Source organism: Bos indicus x Bos taurus, chromosome 9 (assembly GCF_003369695.1).
Source record: "Bos indicus x Bos taurus breed Angus x Brahman F1 hybrid chromosome 9, Bos_hybrid_MaternalHap_v2.0, whole genome shotgun sequence".
Lineage (NCBI taxonomy): Eukaryota > Metazoa > Chordata > Mammalia > Artiodactyla > Bovidae > Bos > Bos indicus x Bos taurus.
In genome coordinates, this window is record NC_040084.1 from 69,267,477 (window position 1) to 69,294,277 (window position 26,801).

Sequence of the window (26,801 nt, forward strand, 5' to 3'; positions counted from 1 at the left end):
CAAACACTAAAACAGTTTGTGCCTTCAAGGGGAATTGCCTAGCAATCCAGTGCTTAGGACTGCCTCTACAAGTGGAAATTTATGTCAGTTTCACAAAGTAAAATTGATGCTCTGGTATTAGGCAGAAAGGGAAGGGCAGACAGTTCTTCAGCATGTTTCTTGGTTGCCTCCAAAAATAATCTTAATGCTAAAGTGGCATATTTTAAGCCCATTCAACTGTTGACTGTGGATTTCTTTTTTTGCAGCTTTTAGTTTATTGCTTATTGCAATTACTCATGTTTAATTCCAGAGGAGGCAATGGCGACCCACTCCAGTACTCTTGCCTGGAAAATCTCATGGACAGAGGAGCCTGGCAGGCTGCAGCCCATGGGGTCGCTAAGAGTCGGACACGACTGAAAGACTTCATTTTCACTTTTCACTTTCATGCATTGGAGAAGGAAATGGCAACCCATTCCAGTGTTCTTGCCTGGAGAATCCCAGGGACGGGGGAGCCTGGTGGGCTGCTGTCTATGGGGTCGCACAGAGTCATGACTGAAGCGACTTAGCAGCAGCAGCAGCATGTTTAATTCTCAGCTATTAGATGACCAACTCCTTGAGAAAAAGACTTGTCTATTCACCTGCACACCCTCAGAACAGAGCAGACTTTAGCGGAATCAGTTCATAATTACTATGGGCATGGGCGTGCAAACCAAATATCCAATTTGCTAGAATTATTTTGCGACCAGGATAATGAGGTTTATGACTTTTTGTGTACGGTTTTAATGTCAACTATTATGACTGAGGTCCTTGCTTCATCTCCATTTTAGGATGTATTCAAGATAAGTGTTGTCTCTCGTAAAATAGGCTACATTAATTTGTTGAGAGACACACCTGATTTTCTTACTGCAAGGTTTCTTTGCACTTAAAAGAAAACTCCAGTTAAATTCTGATCTAAAGCTGAAAGTCTGAAAAAAAAACCCCAAGTACTTTTCTTTCCATTTTACTCATATTATTGCTTCAATCTGCAAATACAAGTAGCTGTTTTCCATTTAATTTCTAGGCATGAAACCACTGTTAAAACTTTGAGACTGCCACAATTTGGCTTTTTTCCCTCCCCTATAAAGCAAGGTGTCGTTCCTGTATATATCTCCCTCTTCTCAAATATTCTGTAATCAGAATTCTATGTTTTGAAAACTCTTTGCAAAACTAAAAACATGGATCCTCAGGAGACTCCAATCAGGGAATGCTTTCAGTCAGCGACCAATCTCACCCCTGGAAGCCTGGGATGGGAACGGCAGCACTACTGGAGATAATTCGGCCCGGCCAAAGACCGCAGAGTGCCCCTCCCAGGAGCGGAGGCGGGGTCCAGGGCGGAGGCGGGGTCGGGGGCGGAGCGTCGCCGCGCAGAGAGGAGGCCCCCGCCCTCCCCGCAATTGGCCTGCGTCGCTCGCAAGAATCCGGGTACTGCGGGTGCATCGGCTCGGCCCTTTCCGCTCGTTCTGGGCGCCCGGCCTGGGCATGCAGCTACTTCGAGGACTGCGGCTCTGGGGGCTCGGCGCCTCTGCAGGTCTGGTCGCCGCGGCCCGAGCCCCGGGCGCCAGCCGCTACCACCGCCCTTTGCCCCGCCCCCGCGCGCCGCGCGCCAGTCCTCCGCCCCGCCTCCGTCCCCTCCTCGCCCTTAGCCCGTGGTCGCAGCGCCCGGCAGTCGTCGCCTGCGGAGACCCGTCGCCCGCCAACGCCGCCTGCATGGAGCTCCCCGGAGCTGGTGAGCTCGGGCGGGCGGTGTGGGGCGACTGGAGTTTGGGGGCGTGGGCTCGGCTCGGCCGCCGGGAGGGCCCGGCCTTGCCGCCCCGCCTGCGCCCCCAGCGCTTGGAGCGCGATCCCACGCCCGCCCTGCTCTGGGGCTCCTCTCCCCCGCCTCCGCGGAATTCGGTGTAGCCTTAGGGAACCCGGTACCACCCGGTATGATCAGTGCTGCCTGTCAGCGAGTGTTTTTGTTAATGCACGCACTGTTGGTGCGACGGGAGGCCGGGACTGTGAACCCATTCTAAGTTTCACTTTTCTTTCCCGATGATCTTCTAACCTTTTAGAAACTTCTTGCCGACACATACCCTCTGACGGTGTTTGTGTATCAGCAAAATCTAGAAAAAGCTCCGTTTTTATACTTTATCACAAACAAAGGCTTGAACCACCGCACTTAGGTTTTCCTCGTAGGATTTTATTCTCGGTGTGGAAGTGACCTTTCTAAATTGGCGCCAGATCTGCAGTAGGGCTCAGAATGAGTTTCCAGTTCATGTCCGCATTTACTGTGAACTGATGTTGGTGGGTAGAGCGAGTTAGGGGTTGGACTTTTGGTGAAAGGCACCGACAAGCCAATTAGAGAAAAGGTGCTCTTCTATGAAGGAAATGTCAACCCACTCCAGTATTCTTGCCTGGAGAATCCCACGGACGGAGGAGCCTGGTGGGCTACAGTCCACGGGGTCACAAAGAGTGGGACACAACTGAGAGACTTTCAAGTATTTTTCATGTGAGATTTTTGAAATATAAACAAATGAAAATGAAAGTGAAAGTGAAGTCGCTCAGTGGTGTCCGACTCTGCGACTCCATGGACTGTAGCCTACCAGGTTCCTCTGTCCATGGGATTCTCCAGGCAAGAATACTGGAGTGGGTTGCCATTTCCTTTTCCAGGAGATCTTCCCGACCCAGGATTTGAACCCGGGTCTCCCGCATTGTAGGCAGACGCTTTAGCGTCTGAGCCACCGCATAGATATAAAGAGCATGAACATCTTAAAATGTTATGTAATTGTTAACTAGTGTAAATATGTTTACAATTGTTGAGGGAATTAAATGATGAAGACCTTGGGAGGTCAATGCTGACGATGGGAATTTTTGAGATGCAGTTATAAAGGGAAACTTGTCAGTGTCAAAGAGAAGGGTTTCCCACCCCAGTTCCTTCAGTGTGTGGCCTTGGAATTGAGGATGCGGGTAGCATACTTTTAAGATGTTTGTGGAGTTTAATGCCTTTTTACATTGCGTTTCAGATATTATTAGCTTACTTTGTCCATTTCTGGCTAGTAATTTGGGTTGTACTTTTGTTCCTTTTTTCATAATGTGGAAACCAAAGCATGGAGGTCAAGTGACTTGTTGACAGCTGTCAACATTTCTCCAGCTGTAAGATGTTTCTATTTTTAGTAGCTAGGCCAGAACTGGCATGGATGATGGAACTGACCCTTTCCACTGATTCTTGGGAACTATACCAACTATATATCTATTGTTGAGTTGCTAAGCCCTGTCAACTGTTTTTTGACCCCATGGACTGTATAGCCCAACAGGCTCCTGTCCCTGGGATTTCCCAGGCAGGAATATTGGATATACCTTCTTGGGGAATATACCTACCTAGTAGAGTGAGTAGAAGAGAATTTTGCTTAATAAAGTTGTGCTTTGTTATCCAGATAGGAAACTTACAATTTGTGTGAGGAAGGGCAGACTATTCTTTTTTCTTCTGTTGGTTTGTCTTTGATGAAGTCATTTGTGTAAGTACACATGTATTTGAATATTACTGTATACTTCATGTACAATTTTATAATGTATTTTAAACATACGCCAACATCCCCTGGATCATCAAAAAGCAAGAGAGTTCCAGAAAAACATCTTTTTCTGCTTTATTGACTATGCCAAAGCCTTTGACTGTGTGGATCACAATAAACTGTGGAAAATTCTGAAAGAGATGGGAATACCAGACCACCTGACCTGCCTCTTGAGAAACCTGTATGCAGGTCAGGAAGCAACAGTTTGAACCGGACATGGACCAACAGACTGGTTCCGAATAGGAAAAGGAGTACGTCAAGGCTGTATATTGTCACCCTGCTTATTTAACTTACATGCAGAGTACATGATGAGAAACGCTGGGCTGGAAGAAGCACAAGCTGGAATCAAGATTACCAGGAGAAATATCAATAACCTCAGATATGCAGATGACACCACCCTTATGGCAGAAAGTGAAGAGGAACTAAAAAGCCTCTTGATGAAAGTGAAAGTGGAGAGTGAAAAAGTTGGCTTAAAGCTCAACATTCAGAAAACGAAGATCATGGCATCTGGTCCCATCCCTTCATGGGAAGTAGATGGGGAAACAGTGGAAACAGTGTCAGACTTTATTTTTTGGGGCTCCAAAATTGCTGCAGATGGTGACTGCAGCCATGAAATTAAAAGATGATTACTCTTGGAAGGAAAGTTATGACCAACCTAGATAGCATATCTCTTTTCAGCAGAGACATTACTTTGCCAACAAAGGTCCGTCTAGTCAAGACTATAGTTTTTCCAGTAGTCATGTATGGATGTGAGAGTTGGACTGTGAAGAAAGCTAAGCGCCGAAGAATTGATAGTTTTCAACTGTGGTGTTGGAGAAGACTCTTGAGAGTTCCTTGGACAGCAAGGTGTTCCAACCAGTCCATTCTAAAGGAGATCAGCCCTGGGTATTCTTTGGAAGGAATGATGCTGAAGCTGAAACTCCAGTACTTTGGCCACCTCATGCGAAGAGTTGACTCATTGGAAAAGACTCTGATGCTGGGAGGGATTGGGGGCAGGAGGAAAAGAGGACAACAGAAGATGAGATGGCTGGATGGCATCACCGACTCGATGGACGTGGGTTTGAGAGAACTCCTGGAGTTGGTGATGGACAGGGAGTCCTGGCATGCTGCGATTCATGGGGTTGCAAAGAGTGGGACATGACTGAGCAACTGAACTGAACTGAAGCATATGCATTAATTGTTTTCTTATAAAAGTAATGATTCTATTTGAAATATTTGAATAGCAGAAATGTATTGAGTACAACTATGTCAGCTTTTTTGTATATAATTATACACATAGTACAAGTGCATATGCATTCTTATATCCCCTCTTTAAAATGAAAATGCTCTTCTTAACCAGAACAGATACCAGGCAGATATCTGGGTGTATTATATTATATAAACTGTGTATATTATAATATAAACTGTGTATGTGAACTTTCCAGCAGTGCTGTTGCTGGCAGGTTTTGGGGGTTGAGTAACTGGATTCAAATTCTAGCCCCAAGACCTGTAACCTGAGGCAAGTTGCTTAATTGGCTAGTTTGTGAAAAGAGTTTAATATTACCCTTATAACATGGTTAAGGGAGTTACCATCTTCTGTAAAGTGCTTCCAGCAATGCCTGGCATAGACACTTGCTCAAATGTTAGATATTGTTGTTATGCTAGTAGTGGTTAACCAGTTTTACCTCTTTTGTTTTTGGCCACACCATTCAACTTGTGGGATCCTAGCTGCCATACTAGGGATCGAACCCTTACCCCTACATTGGCATCTCAGAGTCTTAGCCACTGAACTGCAGGGAAGTCCCCCTCACCGTATCTTTACGGTATTAATTCACTTAGCAACATTACTCTTACTTGGATTTGTACAAAAGAATTTTAACAATAGTTAAACCAAATTTTAAATACTCACAATGATCAATTTATAGTTTAAGTCCTTTATTTCAAGGTTGGTTATGATTTTATTTATTTCTGGCTATGCTGGATCCCTTGTTGCACGCAGACTTATCTAGTTGCAGAGAGCTGGGGCTACTCTTCCTTGCGGTACACAGGCTTCTCATTGCAGTAGCTTCTCTTTTTGTTTAGCACAGGCTGTAGGCACCTGGGCTTCAGAAGTTATGGCGCACAGGCTCAGTAGTTGTGGCTCATAGGTCCTAGAGAGTACAGGCTCGGTAGTTGCTGCTAGCAGGTTCTAGAGCTCCAGCTCAGTGGTCCTAGTGCAGGGGCATTGTTGCTTGTGGCACATGAGTTGAGTTTAGTTGCCCTGAGGCGTGTGGAATCTTCCTGGACCAGGGATCAAACCCATGCCCCCTGCATTGGCAGGCAGATTCTTACAAAACTGTACCACCAGGGAAGTCCGAAGGTTGGTTATTTTAAGGCAATTTTTCCAAAACAAAAATTTGTACTTCTGTAAAAGAAAATGTCGTTATGATTGTTGTTCAGTGGCTTGCTTGGGTGTGTCTGACTCTTTGCTACCCCATGGACTGCAGCATGCCAGGCTTCCCTGTCTTTCAACTATCTCCTGGAGTTTGCTCAAACTCATGTTCATTGAGTCAGTGATGCCATCCAAACATCTCATCCTCTGTTGCCCTCTTCTCTTCTGCCTTCAATCTTTCTCAGCATCAGGGTCTTTTCCAGTGAGTTGGCTCTTTACCATTGAAGATATTAAAGAAGTCATTTATTTCATTGTTATAATCCTCTATTTTCATATATCAGACCTTTAAAAACACACTCCATTAAGAATATGGCTTACAATACACAAGATAATAAATATTCATCGTAAGTTATAGTTAACATAAGCCAAATAAATTTTTATTGTAATTTCAGTAACCTTTAATACTATTTACAAACACACACCCTACACACAGGCACACACACATACCTATTTTGTAGATAAAAGCAAAAAACAACAGCTAAAACCTTTTTATTGCTGATTTTTTTAATATCAACTAGTCATGTTCAACACCAAAATCAAAAAAATTAATAGTACACTCTTAATAATGCATAATACTTTGGCATCAGGTGTCAAAGTATTGGAGCTTCAGCTTCAGCATCAGTCCTTCCAATGAATATTCAGGGTTGATTTCCTTTAGCATGAACTGATTGGATCTCCTTGCTGTCCAAGGGACACTTAAGAGTCTTCTCCAGCACCACAGTTCAAAAGCAGCAATTCTTTGACACTCAGCCTTCTTAATATTCCAACTCTCACATCTGTACGTGATTACTGGAAAAATCATGACTTTGACTATAGGGTCTTTTGTTGACAAATTGTTATCTTTCTAGGTTTGTCGTAGCTTTCCTTCCAAGGAGCAATCGTCTTCTAATTTCATGGCTGCAGTCACCTTCCGCAGTGATTTTGGAGCCCAAGAAAATAAAGTCTGTCACTGTTTCCATTTTTCCCCTTCTATTTGCCATGAAGTGATGGGGCTGGATGTGGATGTGTTTAATTCATATCTGCCAACCTTTGCTGAAACACTGGAGCTTAGAGAACTGGAGGAAGTGTTTCAGATTTGAGCCCTGTTGAGAGACATTGTTCTATAGGATGACCATAGAACATGGAGTTCCAAGAGTTACTTGCAAGTGGTATTCTCTTATTGCTGAGTTAATAATTCATGCAACACCATGGACTGTAGGCCACCAGGCCCCTCTGTGTATGGGATTTCCCAGGCAAGAATACTGGAGTCGGTTGCCATTTCCTTCTCTAGGGAATCTTCCCAACCTAGGGATCGAACCTAGGTCTCCCACAATATGGGCAGATTCTTTACCAAGTCTGAGCCACCAGGAAAGCCTGTTAATAATTAATATCTACAAAAAGGTTTTCAGCTATTAGGTAATTTAATAGAAAAAATTTTGTGTTTCAAGTTCTAGACTCTTGTTGATTTTGACATACCATTGCATTCAAGAATTTTATTTATTTTTTAAAAAATGTAAAAACCTTTAAACATTTTATTTATAGTGTTGTGTAAGCTAAGTGATTAGTGATGATCTTTTCAGTGTAGGTGCATTTGCCCAAATATAGGTATGTATTGATTTATTAAAACTTTTCTTTAAATATAAGCTGTGTATTTTTCAACACAAGTGTAAAAATAGAAAGGAAACATTTACTTGTTCTCACATATTTCAATAGCTGTGAATAGATTCATGGTAAACTAACACTTGTTGAACACCTGCATGCCAGGCACTCAAGCTTAATAAGGTTTGAACTGTAATATAAATAAATAGCATTATTAAGAGTGTACTATTAACTTTTTTGATTTTGGTGTTGAACATGACTAGTTGATATAAAAAAATCAGCAATAAAAAGGTTTTAGCTGTCATTTTTTGCTTTTATCTACAAAATAGGTATGTGTGTGTGTGCCTGTGTGTAGGGTGTCTGTAAATAATATTAAAGATTACTGAAATTACGATAAAAATTTAGTTTTTTTGGCTTATGTTAACTATAACTTATGATGAATATTTATTATCTTGTGTATTGTAAGCCACATTCTTAATGGAGTGTGGTTTTAAAGGTCTGATATATGAAAATAGAGGATTATAACAATGAAATAAATGACTTCTTTAATATCTTCAGTGGTAAATTAATTGTTAGTCAATATATAGAATAAAAATTATGTAAGTATCCCAGGGTTTTGTTCAATTCTGGGTCAGACAACGTTTGTGTCTAAAAGCATGGAGGGTAATGTTATGGGGAGACCACCAGCTGGTAAGTTTAGCAAATTGACTTTATCAGTTTAAACAGACACCCTTTTCCCCTAACCTCCTCCTGAGGCATATGATTGTTCTACTCATAATAAGAAAACAAAACAAAACAAAAAAACAAGGACCAGGTGTGAAATGTCACTCTAGTATTAGTACATGTCTTTGGAAGAGCTATCAGGGAAACTATAAGATCTTTTTGCTTTTAACCACTGAATTTCTAGAAAAGCATATTTAGAGCTATGTATTTTTAATGTGTGAATTTTAATGTTTGAATTTCCCATGTTAATATGGAATGAAAAAAGTTTTTCAATCTTTTCATAAGGAAAAATAAAAGTCAGAGCTTGTACAGATGAGAATACATAATTGATGTTGTTAACAAATAAACATGGTAGAGATTGCCAAAATCTTGTTGGCTTGTGTTCAGAAGTTATGTGAAAAATGTAGTTTTGAAGTTAAGAAAATGTGTCTTATAAAGGATCTTGAGGTTTGTTGATTAACTCAACTTTAATCCTGAGTTAAGTACTGTGCTTCAGGAAATTATTAAAGTTGTTTAACATAAAAATGGGTTTATAGAAATTTAGCATATGGTATAACTAAATAAGTAGTTTACAGTATGTTTGAATACTAATTTTACCATTTCTTAACAGATGTTAATTTATATTGAGTTCAGTTAGTTGAGTTGCTTTAGCTTGCCGCCACTGCCGCCAAGTCGCTTCAGTCGTGTCCAGCTCTGTGTGACCCCACGGACTGCAGCCTACCAGGCTTCTCTGTCCATGGGATTCTCCAGGCAAGAACACTGGAGTGGGTTGCCATTTCCTTCTCCGTGCTTTAGCTTAGGATATGAATTAAAAAATAAATAAAAATAATACAGTTTTCTTTTTGTTATGTTATAGGGGTGAATTCCAATGAATGTGAAAGTGTATCAAGCAAACAAGAAATGTCAGAAGAATTTGAAGCCAACACCATGGATTTTCTGGTGGATTTGCCATTTGCTACCATAGATATTAAAGATGATAGTGAAAGTAAGTACTTTATTAAATAAATATGTGTTTAGAAGCAGTGAACAGTAAACTTAGTGATATATATATATTTTTTTAATAAATTATTTTACCTTAAGTATTGTTATGTTTTTGAGTTTGGGTTGTTAATTAATAATTGTTTGGCTCCATAGTAAAGAATCCGCCTGCCAATGCAGGAGATGTGAATTCAATCCCTGGGTCAGGAAGATCCCTTGGAGAAGTAAATGGCAACCCACTTCAGTAATCTTGCCTGGAAAATCCCATGGACAGAGGAGTCTGGTGGGCTACAGTCTGGGGTTGCCAAAGAGACGGACACGATTTAGTGACTAAACAACAGTAACAACTCTCAAGATGATCGTAATCATTAACTATGAACTAAGGTTAAGTTAGATGATAAGGTTAAGTTAACCTTAACTTAAATCAAGGTTCAAAACAGAGTCGTTCAGTGAGTTTTCTTTCTTTCAGTCATAGGTCTTTCCTAAATGGGGCATTCGGTTCTCCTCACTGAAATGATCATAATCCTTATTTTACCTCACTGAATTCTAAGTCCAGTTTTGTAATTATTGTAGATTTTAGAGATACTGGAAATCACCATGTTATTATGTACTCATTAGTTAATACTGTTAAGTTGTATGTTAAAAATACTTCAGATCTTAAGTATTTTAAAGGATTGATTAAAACCTCATTTACTTGAAAAAAAATTTTAACAGAAAAATGTATGTCAAATAAAGATTGAATCTTAGTATTTGGTCTAGTGAGTGATTGTCTTGAGTTGGTTTTTAAAAAAGTGTAAATTGTCAGTTTTTAAAAAACTGTAAATTGTGTCTTGTATTTCTCTGTAATTTATTGGAGAAGTCTGTAATGTTTATTCCAAATTGTATTATTAAAGGACTTGAGGCAAATATTTATCCCAAATAAGAAAAAATGATTGGTGCCTGGCAAAGGATGTAAAAGATAAAGCTCAGTTAGTAAATAAATGTATGGAAAATTATTCAATTTAATAAGTATCAAAGGATGTACATTAAAATATGATTGTAACTTATCAGATTGGGAATATCATTTGAAAATAATACTCTGTGATTTTAGGTTATTTCTTTGTGGCTTCTGACAGAGTATTGTTGTAGTAGTCCTTTTAGAATGGGGTTTATTGGGATCTTAAGAAAGGGGTGACAGGATGAGATGGCTGGATGGCATCACTGACTTGATGGATGTGAGTCTGAGTGAACTCCGGGAGTTGGTGATGGACAGGGAGGCCTGGCGTGCTGCGATTCATGGGGTCGCAAAGAGTGGACACGACTGAGCGACTGAACTGAACTTAACTGAAGCAATGTTGATACATGGAGTGGAGTCACTCATGGAATTCCTAATGTAAGGACATAGTCTTACTTGTGGGAAGAAGTTTTATTTATAAACATGCGTCACAGTGTTTTTAAGTAGTAAAAATATTGCCAGAAAACCCAAATGTCCATTAGACTGTGGTATAGCTTATTCAGCTATACCAGTGCCTTTAGGTTACATAGTATTGAATTATATGTTATGCAGATATTTCTAGAAACTATGTAATGGGGAACATTTCAAGTCACTTCAGTTGTGTGCAACTCTTTGCAACCGTAGGGACTGTAGCCCCCTAGGCTGCTCTGTCCATGGGATTCTCCAGACAAGAATACTGGAATGGGTTCCCATGCCCTTCTCCAGGGGATGTTCCTGACCCAGGAAGATAGAACCTGTGGTTCTTACCCATGGCCTGCTGCATTGGCAGGTGGGCTCTTCACCACTGGGGCCACTAGGGAAGCCCACATAGCATAGAATTGCATATTATGAAAATATTTCTGAAAACATAGGGAATATTTCCTATATAAAATGCAAAGTAAAAAATCAGGGGGGAATATATGTAATGTTAGTTTACAATTGTGTAAATACTTTAGGTGATCTGTCACCAAAATTCCTAGTGATTGTGTTAAGATAGTAGGTTTCTGAACAATTTTTTTTCTTTATTCCTTTTTCTAATCTTCAAATTTTATGAACTCTTGATTCTTTTCATGAAAAAATATGATTAAAATTTTGAATTGTGGTTAGAAACTTGATTTTAAAGATGTGTGCTTCATCGATTCAGTAAACAGGGAGGTAGAGAAACTCATTTTTTTTTTTTGATGTTATCCATCAAGATTTTACTAACAGTGTTAAACTGAGGCAGTTACAAGTGAGGGCTGAGGAGTCAGACTGTCAAGGGACAGAATTTACTCCTACACTTTCCTGTTGTGTGCTTTGAGCCAGTGTCTGGGCTCACTTTCACTATCTCAAAAATTGTATAAAATGGTAGCTATCTCATAAGATTGTTGACAGGATTCAACTAACTTATTAATAATGTAAAGTCCTTCCAATTGTGTATGGCAAAGAACTTGTCTCCATAAGTTTTTATTAATTTAATCTTACCAAAATATTTTGCCAAAATAAGTAAGAATGTGTCCCTTGAAAGCAGTATTTTATGATAATACCTTTGAGTGCTTCTAGCCCATCACTAAATGCTTTACATTTCTTTGCTTAATTCTCACAGAAAATTAGAAAGTTTTAGTAATTTGCTAAAGATTATTCAGAGTGCTTAGTCACTCCAGTCGTGTCTGACTCTCTGCGACCCCATGGACCATGGCCCGCCAGGCTCCTCTGTCCATGGGATTTTCCAGGCAAGAGTACTGGAGTGGGTTGCCATTTCCTTGTCCTTATTCAGAGTAATTCTATGAAATATAGAAGGTAATAGTCTATGTTGTATACTTAGATTTTAAGAATGGTTACTTCAGAGATTTGATGGCTTACGTAGCAAGAAAAAGAATATAAAAGCAAAACTGAATTCACTCATTGTTTTGGCTAACAGCAAGTATAAAAACAGTCAACCAACAATAACAGATGGGCTACATTACATTAATTTCTCTCATAATTCATTTCCTTGTAGTTTTTTGAGAGAATTAAAAAGCCTTTAAGAAAATTAGATAATTTACATTAAAATGACACACGTGGTGCTTTAGGTAAAAAAGAGTCAATGCATGGATGAGTTACAGCCTTTGTCAACAAGACCAGATTCATTAGAGCACATTAAAATGGCTACTGAAATCATTATGAAAATTAACAAGTATAATAAATTAAATTTATGGGATGGGTTTACAAGCTTTACTACAACTAATACTTTTTTTTCTGCTGAACAGTGAAAGTTACTCTAAATAATCCAGAGAAAGATTCAGGGCACATGGCCAAAGCTTTCTACATTTTGCTTCTATTGTCATTGATCTTTAATGTTTTAATTGTAAACTTGATGTTACTCGAATACTTTGCTCATTGTCTTTTCGTATGAATTAAATAAAAGTGTTGGTCACTCAGTTGTGTCTGAGTCTTTGTGACCCCATGGACTGTAGCCCACCAGGTTTCTCTGTCCATGGAGTTCTCAAGAATACTGGAGTGATCGTTCCCTGTTCCAGGGGATCTTCCCGACCTAAGGAAAATAAAAAGATAATATTAAATTGTATTTTAGAACTTAGATTATGATTTAAAAGTTATAAATAAAATGAAGTTCAGTAAGGAAAAAAGGGATTTTATACCCTGGCCATACAAATAAACCTGCTAATGAAAGGCATAGAAGATATGCAAACAAGTGTCTAGCAAGTTGACCATAAATCAGCAGGACTCACTGAAATAGAAAAACACAAGCATACTACTTACAACTGTAAATTAAACTGTACTATAACAATAAATACAGGATTATTTCCCCCCTTTATTTGTCCAGCTCACACCAGATTATTTTAAACTTTACTCTGTCTGTGATGTCTAACAAAAGAAAAAATTTAGATAATCCAGTTCAAAGGAAAGCTTAGTAGTTATTGATAAAAGGAAGCTAAGGGAATTTAGAAAAACGCTGTACTTTATTTTTACCAAGAGGTTGTATTCTGAACTGGGGGCTTTCAGGTGTATCATTCTCATGATACCGGAATTGTTAGAACTATTATAAATTGTAACTATTACCTTCAGAGATTATGATTTTCCTTCTCTGAATATCTGCAAAATGGACTTATGGAACATTTGAAATGGCAAAAATAAGTAGTTACAGACAGGAGGACTCTTTAGTTTTAAACAGGTAAGCTATAAAACAACTTAAAATACTGAAGACTCAGTGGTCTGTTCCTCTGCTTAGTACTGTTTATATTGAGTAAAATACAGCAAAACTATGTCTTATGTTCAAAGTAAGAAATAGATTTTGCAGTAGATTTTGCAGTGCCACCCGGTATACATATATATGTAAAAAACTGAAATTTCACAAAGTAATACTTACGTGTACCGGAAGCAGGGTACTGTTTACCATTCTGTGATTTTGTTTTGCTTTCCTTTCCATTCCAATCTGTCCATTCCAGTTATTGAAAAGTACTTTTAAAAATTATCTTCTCTGGTGATTTCATAACCCACTAATGGTTTGCAGTTTGAAAAAAGAAAAGATAGACTATAGGTTCTGGATTCTCTTTCTACTGTGTTAATTTTGAGATGAACTAAAGGTTATAACATCAACTGGATTATTAGTTTGGCCACCGTTCTTTATTTAATTTCTGCATCTCTTGTGTCTCCTGCATTGGTAGGCAGATTCTTTACCAAATTGCGTCACCCCGGAAGCCCAGTTTCAATATAAAATATCTTAATTAGTACAGAGGTAATTAGCAGTTGGCTCTGTTATTCTAGATCACAGATTATATTAAAATTGGTTTGCTTTTCTTGAGTACCAGTTTACTAACAACAGATGGAGGTGGGCTTGGAATGTATTTAGAAGTAGATTTAAAATATGTGGTACTTCATTAGCATATTATATTGTGGCTTCTGTTTAAAGTTAGTTTGTTTAGTTCATGTTGCTACAAAGTAAGGACTGTTTCTTATATGTATCTGAACTTACAAGCAGCTCAACATATTTGATTTTCCAAATGAAAAAAGCTGCATGGAAATAAAACCCAGGGGCATCCCATGAGGCAATTCATATACTGCTCATACTTGACAGGTGGTGCTAGTGGTAAAGAATCTGCCTGCCAATGCAGGAGACACAGGACACAGGTTTGATTCCTGGGTTGGGAAGATCCCCCAGAGGAGGAAATGGCAACCCACTCCAGTATTCTTGCTTGGAAAATCTCATGGACAGAGGAGCCTGGGAGGCTTGGGTCCATGAGGCTGCAAAGAGTTGGACGTGACTGAGCATACACACACAAGACAATGTGGATGAGAGTGCTGTGAACTTATAAAAGTTCTGACAAGCTCACATGTATAAAAGAAGCTAATTTATATTTCAAATTTGTATTCTCTGTGAAGGTACGTCATTTTAACTATATTAATCATTATGCATGTTGTTGAGAAGTGTAATAGAGAAACGGTTGCACAAACAGACCAGTTAATTCTGTCTTAACCTGTAACAATACAGTCAGACTTATTACCCAGATCACCTAGTTCTTAATAGACCTGTCTTCTACGTCTCCTTCTAGGGTTCACACATATGTTGATCCTAGAAAGAAAGCATGTCTGTTCCCACAAATGCTTAATTTTAAAATTTTAAACATTTTCTACTATTTTTCTTAGAAGTTCTCATTAAAATATTATTTGCAACATTCATTTAAAATTATTTACTATTAATATTTCAAAGAAAAACAGAATAAGGACAGTTTCTTCTGCTCTTTGATTTTGTTCATAGTAGTAACTACTTATCTAGAACCACAAGAGGGAAGCAATTTGTTCCAGTGGAAATTACGCTAGAAGGAGAGCTTTGAAAGGTCTGGATACCAGGTTTGACTCTGTGACACTGAGCTGTTTTTAAAACTTTTTTTTCTCTTCTGTTCATTGTATGTAAAATAAGGAGTTTAGTTAGATATGCACAGATCTTGTGCTCTTGGTCACCATGGTTTGTTAGAGCTGATCTCAAAGGTGAGACCAACTTCATAAGACTGAGTCTAAGGCAAAGTACTTCCTCCTCCTCTGCAAAATTATACCTCAGAAGATATATATTTGCAGTTTACAAAGTCCCTATGAGGTACTCTACTGTTCAAGAAGACACAACCTGAAATATAAACTAAGGGTAGTTTTCCATGCATCTGGAAGCCCCTGATAGAATCTGTTAAAGAAAAAAAAAGCATTTCACATTGATTTGAAAATTATTTCTAGGAGTATAGTTTCATAATAAGAATTGTTGGTTGTTAGAAATGTCTTTTGAAGATGACTTTAAAAAAGCGTGGTAAGTGTTTGTCAAGTTAGGTGTGGTTAAGGACTATTTTTTTTTCTTTAGTTGTTTATTTGTTGCTGGCTGATACTTTTGTGAAATATATAATAAAACATTAATTATTAGAAAAAAACATTAAAGAAAAAGATCTGCAAAACAGAAGCCAGAATTTAACAAACAAAATTACTTTGCCTACTTGCTCTGAAAGTTTATAAAGCATCCTCTCAGTTTTTGCTAATTGTTTATAGTGTGACATTAGCCAGAAATTGAACTTTCAGTGGCACTGCTGCAAGTGATTTTGTTGTAAAAGTTAGGAATATACATATTACAGGATGGAGAAACAATGATTTTTCCTAGCATCATGAAAATTGTGGCAAGGGGAAGAGAATGGTTGTTAGTTATACTTCAGATGAGGGGTTAGTGCACCATGGCACATGGGCCAGATCTAACTATCTGCTTTGTAAATAAAGTTTTATTGGAAAACATTTGTACCCATTCAGCTGTGTTTTGTCTACAGCTGACTTGGGTAGTTAAGACTGTATGATCTGCGAGGCCTAAAGTATTTATTATGAAGTCTTTTACAGAAGAATTTGTCAATTCCTATTTTAGATTTGAAAATGACAATTATGAATGATTGCTAGTTGTATAGTGCTTTTTTTTTTTTTTTACTGATTATATTATCTTTGTTTAACTGCATTAGACATATTATTGTTTGAATTTTTTTCTCTAGTCACTGATGTTCCTAAAGTAAATTTGGAGAGAAGTAAAGAAAATGAATGCAACAATAAAGAGCAAATAAAGAAGAGGAAAAAAAAGCGAAAAGATTATCAACCCAACTATTTCCTATCCATTCCAATCACCAACAAAGAGGTGCTGTTTTTTTTTTTTTAAGTATTTTTACTATATTTTATTCTAAATTATATTTAAGGTGCACTAAATGCTTGTAAGCCCTGTTACTTTCAGCCTTTAAGAGTCTTCAGTGGCATTTTAGCTGGGCAGAAAATATGGAGTATACACACACACATAGGGAATATAAAATACAGGGACTATAGAATATATTTAAACAATAATTTTGGAAAATATTATTTAAGCAATCACAGTTAAATGACAATTTTACAAAAGCCACTTCAAAAAATGTTGCCAGATAGCATGTCAAGGTTCTTTCTAAAGTTTTGTTCATCATAATGGAAGAATGTTTCAGAAGCAGAGAGCTGGTTAAAAAAAAAAAAAAAAGATTCTGAAATCTCTGTGGGGAAAGTAAACTGGAATTTGTTGCTGCTTAGTCCAGTTTATTGGAGAAGGCAATGGCGTCCCACTCCAGTACTCTTGCCTGCAAAATCCCATGGATGGAGGAGCCTGGTAGGCTGCAGTCCATGGGGTCGCTAAGAGTCGGACACGACTGAGCGACTTCCCTTTCACTTTTCACTTTCATGCATTGGAGAAGGAAATGTCAACCCACTCCAGTGTTCTTGCCTGGAGAATCCCAGGGATGGGGGAGCCTGGTGGGCTGCCATCTCTGGGGTCGCACAGAGTTGGACACGACTGAAGCGTCTTAGCAGCAGCAGTCCAGTTTATGGTAATGATTATTGCAATATAGTTTTTTCAAAAATTACTCATTGTTGTACCAACTTAATGGTGTATAATAAACTTGGTAGAAATCTATTAAAAGTCTGAAAATTTAATGTGCCGTCAGTAATAGGAAATGAAACCAGCCAATTGTCCCACAGTAAGGTACCCTCACATGACTGAGACAGAAAACTGTAGTAGCTAAGCCTTTTAGAGCAGTGAGATAGGAATTGTAACGCCTTAGGAAAGAACGTCTCATTTGGAAGTCTGACTGTTTCTATACTTGGCCATTTTGTATCTTCAGAGCTAGATCTGAATTCCTGTTTGATTGTGGACTCTGATCTCTTAACTGGGCATATTTTCAGGTTGTTTCTCCCTTTATTTAACTAGAATGTTTCTACAGAATGCTAATGAATTTTTAAAAATCAAAGCAAACAAAATTGAAATCAAAGAAATAAATATAAAAGAGAACAAATTCTGTTGGGGCATTCCAGGAAACTTCTAGTTTGTGAGGTATAGTTCACTTGGGAAGAAAAGATACATAGATAAGTGGAATTACCTAGCAATACAGAATTTTAGAGTTTGATACAGTAAAGAATCAAAGTTTGATTTTACTGGTATGTAGTGGTAGGTTAACTGTAAAATAGCCCTTAAGTGTTTAGCCAATGGCAAGTTTAATGTTTTTGACAAATATTAAAATACTTGTAAGTTATTCAGACAGGTTTTCTATGAGATTTAGGATCATGTGTACCTACGGGCATTATAGGAGAGCAGGTTAGGTCCTGAGGAAACTGCACGTGAAACAGGCCTAGTGACATCCCCACACTTTTTGTGATTGGAAGAGATGCCAGTTTCCTTATTTTGGTTTCTTGCTTAGACATTGTTCCACTCCAGAGTCTGTGTGTGTAGAAGTTGGGTGAGCTCTTCTCTAAATAGCTATTCTTGGTTCCCCTGGTCGGAGCAGCAGCTCTGCATTCCCTCCAGCCTGCCCCAGCCCCCGCCAGCGCTGGGCCCGCTTCCCACCTCCTCCAGTGAAGACTGGTGGGGTGATGTGCTAGAATAAGGCCGGCGGGGAAGGGTGCTGAGGGGAAAGAGGGTGAAGAGGTTCTTTTCTTCTGACACTTAGATTGGTCACAAAGATGGGAGGAGGAGATGAAAGAAAACCATCGCAACCCTTTGTTTTTACCCTGTAAGTCAGTGTAGCCTTTGTTTCTGCCTCTTTGCTGCTGGCAGGTTCTGTAGAAAGTGGGTATAGTACAGGCTTTGGAGCCTGACCAACCTTGCTCAGATACCAGCTGGATCACAAATGCCACTGTGGATGTTGGTCACATTACCTAATTTTTGTAGTTTCAGTGTCTTGAGGTGTAAAGTGAAGGTGATAATGATTATTTTCTAAACCCAAATTTGGACACATCACCTTCATCCTATGCACTTCAGTATCTTCCCATTGATATTTGGATAAAGACAAAGGCTTTACCATATTCTAGAAGGTTCTATATGGTTTGACCTCCATCTCAGCCCCTCTGACCTTGTTTGAACTTGCCAGTTCTGCCTGCCTGTGGGAAAGCTTTCTCTGGCTAGTTTTCTTTTCTTTCCTTTTGGTTTTGTTAATGCCAAAATCTCAGCTCAAACTTCTCCCACCCATGAGCACCCTGACTAGGTCACCACCCCCCCCATCCCCACCATTGTCATCCTTGAAATCTGACACTTGTTAGTCCTCCTCACAGTTTTACAGCTCCTTCCCAGTACCTAGAACAGAGTTTGGCAGGAATAGAGGTACACACACACAAAATACTGTCATTTCAGGGCAGAAGATGTTTCCGGCATACCAAATTCCAACCAGAACAAATTTACAAATAATAGATACGGTGTGACACATGCTGGTTTTCTGTAATATAGGTTCAGTGATAGTTTGTTTTCCAGGAGGTCCATGACTTGTAATAGTGGGCACACAAGTTTCAAATAACCTGGAAACCAAAGAATTTAATGTTTCTCTCTCAAGAGACTGACTTGTGGGTAACAAAGCTTAATGCCTATATAGGGAGGAGGATTAGGGACTAGGACAAGATGAGGTAGATCCTTTTTATGTCTTCTGTGTGAGCACCTTTTTGTTGTTTGTTTGAAAGTATCTAATGTTAATTTTCTTTTGAAACTGCTTATGGGCTTTTGTGGGGAGTCCTGGGAAAAGGAGCAGCATTTATAACATTGTTTCAATGGGAGACTGTATTCCAAGTTCCAATTAAGTGACCTGCAAACAAGCTTTTGGAAGCTAGCACATTGACAATGAGCCGCTCTACTTTTGCCTCTACTTGTTGGCATCTAGTTTTAAAGGAAAAAGGATTCAGACTTACATGGGTCTTTGATTTTTAAACACATTAGTAGACATTTGGAATGCTTTAGTTTTGGAAGGTCATGATTTTTGTATTTTTAAGAAGTAGATTTGGAAAATGAATTAGAATGCGTAAACATATCGTAATTGCATGTATATGAGAATGTGTTTCTCCATTACCTACAATTATACATTAATTTAAAACTAAAAATAAAGAGGAGAAATTGAATGGTATTTTAGTGAATCCTAAATATTTCTTAACTGACTAGAATTGCTCAATTATTATTTCTAGGTGGATTTGCCCATATATTGGTTTTATATACTTTCTTATAAGAGGTAATAATATAAGTCAATATTGAAAAATGCAAAGGAAGCTAATTGAAATTAAGAATGCATTAATTTTTTTGTAAGATGACAGTTCTATACCAATGGAAAAATATGATACTCTTTAGGAGTTTTAAAAGGCATTTGTTACATTTAATTTTGTATTTCATTTTGTAATGTGAAAATTACTGGTCTTATGAAAAGATGAAATATGATTTATGCATTCTGTTCCTTTCTGGGAAACGCAATTGTGAAGGTACATGATGTCATCATGCATGTTAAACACTTGGTAGATGTAGAAAATTCTCCTACCTTCAGATGATTTTTTACTTTTACTCTACTTACCGCTTTATCATCAAATTTTCAAGTTTTTTTCATCCTGTAGACAAGCAAGAAAAATGACTATATTTGTCTTTGAAGAGATATTAGGTAGCAAACTGATGTGATAATTCTGTTAAACCTTAATGAGGCAGAAAATTTAGGAATGATGTATGTTAACAGCTTAGGAAAAAATCCAAAAATAATGTCAAAAGATGAGGTAAAGGACACTGTCCTTCTGTGTGCTAGACTGTAACCACTCTCCCTCACATACTGACTTGAAGGCATTTTCTGTGGGCTCATGTATGCTTTGAATCAACTAGAAAGCTTAACATACAAAAATGAAATTTCTTATTGCTTTTATTTTTAGGCATGTGGAATATGGCTTCATGGTGAGGTTTAGCAGTTGCATGTCTGTTTTTATTCTCTAAATACAAAGAAAATTACTCAGTGGATGAAATATTTAAGATTTTAATAAGCTTTTATTTTTTTAAGTTTCTTTCAGTATCCTATTTAAATATGGCTCTGTAATGTTAGGCTTAAAAAATGTGCATTGTTCAATACTGCCAGTGGCTGGGGATTATCATAACAGATAAGCTTCAATGGCTTTGTAAAATTTTAAACAGTGGCTATAAAAATTAGTTTCCTTTGGCCTTTAATGACATTGGTACTTTTAAAAATGGCATACAGAGAAGACTCTGAAGTAGTTTCCTTTTTTCTTTTTATCTTTTAAGAATGCAATTAAGAATAAAAAGCATTAAATTTTTTTAAAGATGATATCAAGGAATATATAAATTAATTTGAGGCATCAAAGCATAGTTAGATATACATTACTTGATTAGGTTGTCTTTTAGAATTTTCATAGGTCGAGGTTAATTTTGCATTTTAAGTACTGTGTGACTTCAGAGAGATAGTCTTCAAAAGTTTTATGAATTTTAATTTGCAGTTTTATAAGCTACTGGATAATTCAAAGATGTGAATGGTCTATAACTCTTTTGCACTAAATAATAGGACATTGCACTAAAATGCTGAATATACAAATTTTTGAGCATTGTCCTGAATTTATATATAATTAGTATTTGAGCTTAGAATAAAAACTAAATTTTTATGAAAATGCAGATACTCTACCCACTAAGTGCAATGGCAGACCCCAGGTGTGACAATGAAAATGTCTCTAGGCATTGACAGATGTCCCTTGGGGTAGAGAACCCCTGATTTTCATAATACTGGCAGTGTTGCAGACCTTATATTAGGCAGATGTGGTGAAGTGCTTTCCTTAAGCTTGTCTGCCTTCCTGTAGCTTGTGTGTTGACCTTTAACACATCCCTGTAACTTTGGCTGCTGCTACTAAGTCACTTCAGTCGTGTCCGACTCTGTGTGACCCCATAGACGGCAGCCCACCAGGCTCCCCCGTCCCTGGGATTCTCCAGGCAAGAACACTGGAGTGGGTTGCCATTTCCTTCTCCAATGCATGAAAGTGAAAAGTGAAAGTGAAGTCGCTCAGTCGTGTCCAACTCCTAGCGACCCCATGGATTGCAGCCTACCAGGCTCCTCCATCCATGGGATTTTCCAGGCAAGAGTACTGGAGTGGGTTGCCATTGTAACTTTGGCAGTGCTTTACAATTGAAAAGAAACCAAGACTCAGTGAGACTAGGTGATGTCCGTGGGGTTACACCTGTGGCTGACCTGTTATTAAAATCCAGGATTTCTGATACAAGTCTAGCACCCTTAATTTGCTTCACTTTGTATTAAAAAGTTCTCATCCTAAACCACTTTTTCATGATTATTTAAGCCAGAATTACCATTTTGTGCCAGCTAATATTTGAAGATGCAGTTATACTGTTCTGAGTCTGACATTCTAGAGCATGCACGATTTTTACGCAGCACTGGGCTAGGTTCTTCCCACATGAACATGGATCTTCTTCAGCTGCTTCAGTATTCCTGTAAACCAGTCTAGGACTTCACTGCACCTGGAAAAATCTCTCAGAAGTTCACCTGTAAAATCCTCGAAGAGTAGTGTGGACTTACACCAAAGGCTTTTTTGAGCCCATGTATTCTACTGGGATTTCCCTATAGCTCAGATGGTAAAGAATCTGCCTTCAATCCAGGAGACCCAGGTTCGATCCCTGGGTCAGGAAAATCCCCTGGAGAAGGAAATGGCAACTCACTCCAGTATTCTTGCCTTGAGAATCCATGGACAGAGGAGCTTCGTGGGCTGTAGTCTATGGGGATGTAAAGAGTAGGACACGACTAAGTGACTAACACACACACATGTGTTCTGTTACACAGGATCCAGTAAGACTTCCTCAAAATCTCCTTTAAATGTCTTTTTTCCCTTGATGTTTCATGACTTGAGTCAATACCCTCATGTTGCCCCTGTCCTTGTCTCCTCTCAAAAACACATTCCTCATACCTTTTCTTCTACAATTCTCGCCAGTTTTCCTCCTCCTCCTTCTCACTCCTGGATCTTTTCCTCCAGATATTTCCTTCATCTTTTCTCATCTCTTGTAATTTATCTTTTTCTCAAGTTCCTTTGCTATTTTGGGTATTGAAAGTGGCTGTTGAAAGTGAAAGTCACTCAGTCATGTCTGACTCTTTGCGATCCCATGGACTATACAGTGCGTAGAATTCTCCAGGCCAGAATACTGGAGTGGGTAGCTGTTCCCTTCCCTGGGGGATCTTCCCAACCCAGGGATCAAACCCAGATCTCCCACATTGCAGGCTTATTCTTTACCAGCTGAGCCACCAGCGAAGCCCAAGAGTGGGTAGTATTAAGATCTTGAAAAGTTTTTTTTTTAAATCTTCTGTGTTTCAATTTATTTTAATGGAGACAATACCAATACCTACTTCACAGGATCGGTGGGAGGCTTAGTGAACGAATAGATGTAAAATGCTTACTCTAGTGCCTGAAACCTAGTGACCACACAAGAAGGGGACTGTTGTTGTTTCAACGTTGTGTTTATTTGTATTACCAAGAACTGTGGTGAGACATGGAGAGGAAGAAATATGTCCTCGGGGACATCATTAATTTGATCAATGTAGAGGTAGAGGAAACTCTGACTGTAAGACCTTTGTGTATTATTATTAGGAGCATTTTAACTACCAGGCTATCAATATTCTTTTGTTGGGTGTCTCGGAAGTGACATCGTACCTTGGGAAATCTTAGGTGTTATTGCGTATCGTCCCACCAGGAAAACACTGTTTCCTGTGTTACTGTTCTCCATGTTGCAAGGAATAGAGAAATGCTGAGGTTATTTGGGTGAAGAGGATTTATTGTAAAGATCTGTGGGAAGTCAGATCCCAGGCCAGCACCTCATGATTTGTCCAGTCACAGTCTGCAGATAATGGAAAGATTGTTCAGTATGAAACAGCTTGTCTGTATGGGAACGCTCGTGATTCAGCTCTTTCTTATCTCTGCTGTCTTTTTGGGGTTCTGCTGCTATTGCCAGTCTCCTCTCTTGTCATTTTCTCTCTAATCCTGCTGCCTCCAGGCTTCTATATGCACTCTTTTCTCTGGGGATCACTTGGTTTGCTAGTTTATATTCAAGCTATTTTCCATTTAGAAGTTGGCTAATATTGTCTCTGGGCTTCCCCGCTGGTGCTAGTGGTAAAGAACCTACCTGCCAGTGCAGGAGACGTATGAGACACAGGTTTGATCCCTCGGGCAGGAAGATTCCCTGGAGAAAGGAATGGCAGCCCTCTCCAATATTCTTACTTGGAGAATCCCATGGACAGAGGAGCCTGGCAGGCTGTAGTCCCTACTGCTGCAAAGAATTGGACACGACTGAAGTGACTTAGCACACACAGCATTGTCTCTAGCTGGAAATAGAGGAGGGAAAAGTCATCATTCCTCTTTGTTCTCAGTAGGTTGAGAGGGGTGAGCTGATGAGGGACCAAGGATTTTGCTTGGATAAAGATACAGTTTTTGTACAAGAATTTTGCTTGGATACAGTTTTGTAAACATACGCGTTTAGCCTTCTGTGCAGCTCTCACCATGGTTATGCCCCGCCTCACATGTCTGGGGAAATGACAGTAGTCATTCCTGTTGAATTATTGCTGTCCTGAAAGATCTTAAAGGCCATGAAGAATGGGTTCTCAGACACATTCATTTGGAGACAAATAAATATTACTGCCAGCAGAAATGGAATGTTGTCTGCTGATTTGACCTTTCTGTGGCAAGAATAAAGCTCTTATTTTTAGGAAAGACCATAATGATGGTGAGTCATACTGTATATTTCAAGGATAAGTTTCTGGAAAGATACATAGCCATTGAGTTTTTCCACTCAGTCAGGGACCCAGTCTGTAAAAGAAGGATGTTGGGCTATGCTCTTAAGATGGACAAGCATTGTGTAATTTTTAAAACATTTATACATCCCATTAAACTTTCCGAGTTATCCCTCCAGGATATTTAAGAATAGGTAGACAAGCATGATTTGATTGAAAATCCTGACAGTGTTCTCATTTTAATCGTTACTTATTTTCTTCTCAATTTAAATGTTGCTGTAAGGAAATGTTGCTTACCTAATCTCTGTTTTGTCTGTGTGTGATTAGATTACAAAAGGAATTAAGATCCTGCAAAATGCAATAATACGACAAGATGAGCAACTGGCCAGAGCAATGAGCAGTGATGGCTCCTTTCATATTACCCTACTAGTGATGCAGTTATTGAATGAAGATGACGTAAACGTGTGAGTACTACATCTTTCTGGAATATTGTTTTCCAAGTTATTACTTGAATATGAGTAAACATAACAGAACCCAAAGAGGCACTGAAATTCTAAAGAAACATTCTTTGTTATAATTTGTTGCAATCAACAAGCCAAGGTACAGAATTAGCTGTACAATGTTCTTCCTAATCTGTATTTTTTTTTTTTTTTCTGCTGTGACACATGGCTTGCGGGATCCTAGTTCCCCTACCAGGGATTGAACCTTTGTACCCTGGAGTGGAAGTGCAGAGCCCTAACCGGTGGACCACCAGGGAATTGCCCCTAATCTATACTTTTGAACTGTGTTATTGTTATCAGATGCATTTGTTATGCAGTTATTTTGTCCATGTTAATTATATAAGCACTATGGCGTCTGACCATTTAGGTTAGGATTCCAGGTAAAGATTCTGGAACCATGTCTTAATAAGCTGTTCAATTTTGGGCAAATCATTTTTTAAGTAAATGGAGAAAATAATAGTACTGACACAGGTAAACACTCTTAGTATAGGGCCTGGCACATAGTAGGCACTTAATATTATTAGCTATTAGAGCTGTCATTTACTAGGTCAGTGGACAGTTTCAGTCTCACCCCCACCCCATTACTAGAATACTGTATACTCTGCACCGCCAAACTCAGAATTGTGCCACACAAGTTGAGTATGAGTCTTTGCTGTTTTCCAGCCCACAGTGGAGAAACCTTGCTCATCCTCCACTTCTCTGGGACACTGTTGGAATGAGCGCCCCTTGTTCTGTGTAGCTCTCTGGATTAAGCTCAAGCTTAAGCTCTTTGGATAGCCAAAGTCAGAATTACAGGTTACAGCTTACTTCTACCCTGACATGTAGTCTCCTGAGGGAATGAATAATAAGACTTGGATGGGGAGGGCGCGAAGGAAAGGGGAAATATAAGGGAGAAAAGAATAAAGTAGTAGCTCAAAATATACAGTCAAATTATGATTCTAGTGGTGATATCTTTTAAATAGTAGAACTGCATATTTTTAGGGATCAGTCTTCTCATCTGTCCCAATGTGCTCCACCCAAAAGCAGATACAATGACAGAGAGGACCGGAAGGTTTTACTTAACTCACGTTCACTGTTTGCTTTGCCAATCAGAAGAAAAAAAAAGAAATTCTCTGATGCTCTTAAAAGAAGTCAGAGAAAATGCGACACAAGAAGATGCAAGCCCCGGAGAAAATGGGTGGCACTCTGTATGTTAGAATGGTGGACGAGTCAGGGTTCCCCAGGCAAACAGACCCAGTAGGATGGGTCTTCATTTGTATATATAGATATATTGATGTATCTGTATGTACACTGTAGCTATATGTAGAGCTTTATTTTAAGGAATTAGCTCAGGTGATTGTGGGGCCTGGCAAATTTCAAATCTACAAGGCAGTCTGCCAGACTGGAGACCCGGGTGAGAATTAATTTAGTAGAGTCTCAAGTCCGAAGGCAGTCTGGAGGAAGAATTCCTTCTTCCCTGGGGGACCTCAAAGAAGAATGTGCTTCCACACAGCCAGGAGGTTAGCGTTGAGGGAGATTTCTAACACAGAGACCTCAGGTAGTTCCTTCAATTCCCCTTTGTCTATCATGGTATATATTAATAGATGAATCCAGAAATTTCCTTGTTTCCTGGTAGGTAGACTTGGAAGTTCACAGAGAATCGGTGGATCAGTAGGGGTGGTGATCATGAGGGATCATGGTGGTCATAAGGGACAGTGGCAATGCCAGGTATCCATGTTTCCTGATCAGAGGCCCCTACAGAGGTCTCATACTTCAGCAGGGCCTGCTAGTGCAGTGCCCAGGAGGGACACGTGATTTTTTGTGGACACCAGCGAAGGGTACCTGGGGATATGACCAGACCAGTCTCCTGAATCGGGCATCTCCGAGAACCCAAACAGCAAGCAAACCAAAGACCTTCTTCAATCTTTATACAAAAGTATACTGGGTTCCCTAGGAAGGAGGAGGGGAGAGGAAAGGGAAAAGCAATCCTGAAAGGAAATTTGAGTTAAAGAATAATTGTACCCCAAAGAGGCCTTTTTAAACCAAAGAAGACTGAGTTACCATTGATTGATAAGT

The 26,801-nt window shown here is 39.0% G+C and overlaps 1 protein-coding gene across 2 annotated transcripts in view; it reads left to right on the forward strand.

Moving 5' to 3' along the window:
• Positions 1-1,374: 1,374 nt before the first annotated feature.
• AKAP7 (A-kinase anchoring protein 7) overlaps positions 1,375-26,801 on the forward strand; it is a 122,491-nt gene continuing 97,064 nt past the window's right edge. For both annotated transcript variants that reach the window (XM_027551553.1, XM_027551552.1), the window contains exons 1-4: positions 1,375-1,744; positions 9,134-9,262; positions 16,216-16,355; positions 24,574-24,710. In XM_027551553.1, coding sequence (XP_027407354.1) covers positions 1,498-1,744; positions 9,134-9,262; positions 16,216-16,355; positions 24,574-24,710 — 653 coding nt within the window. In that variant the 5' untranslated portion in view covers positions 1,375-1,497. The remainder of the gene's footprint in view (positions 1,745-9,133; positions 9,263-16,215; positions 16,356-24,573; positions 24,711-26,801) is intronic.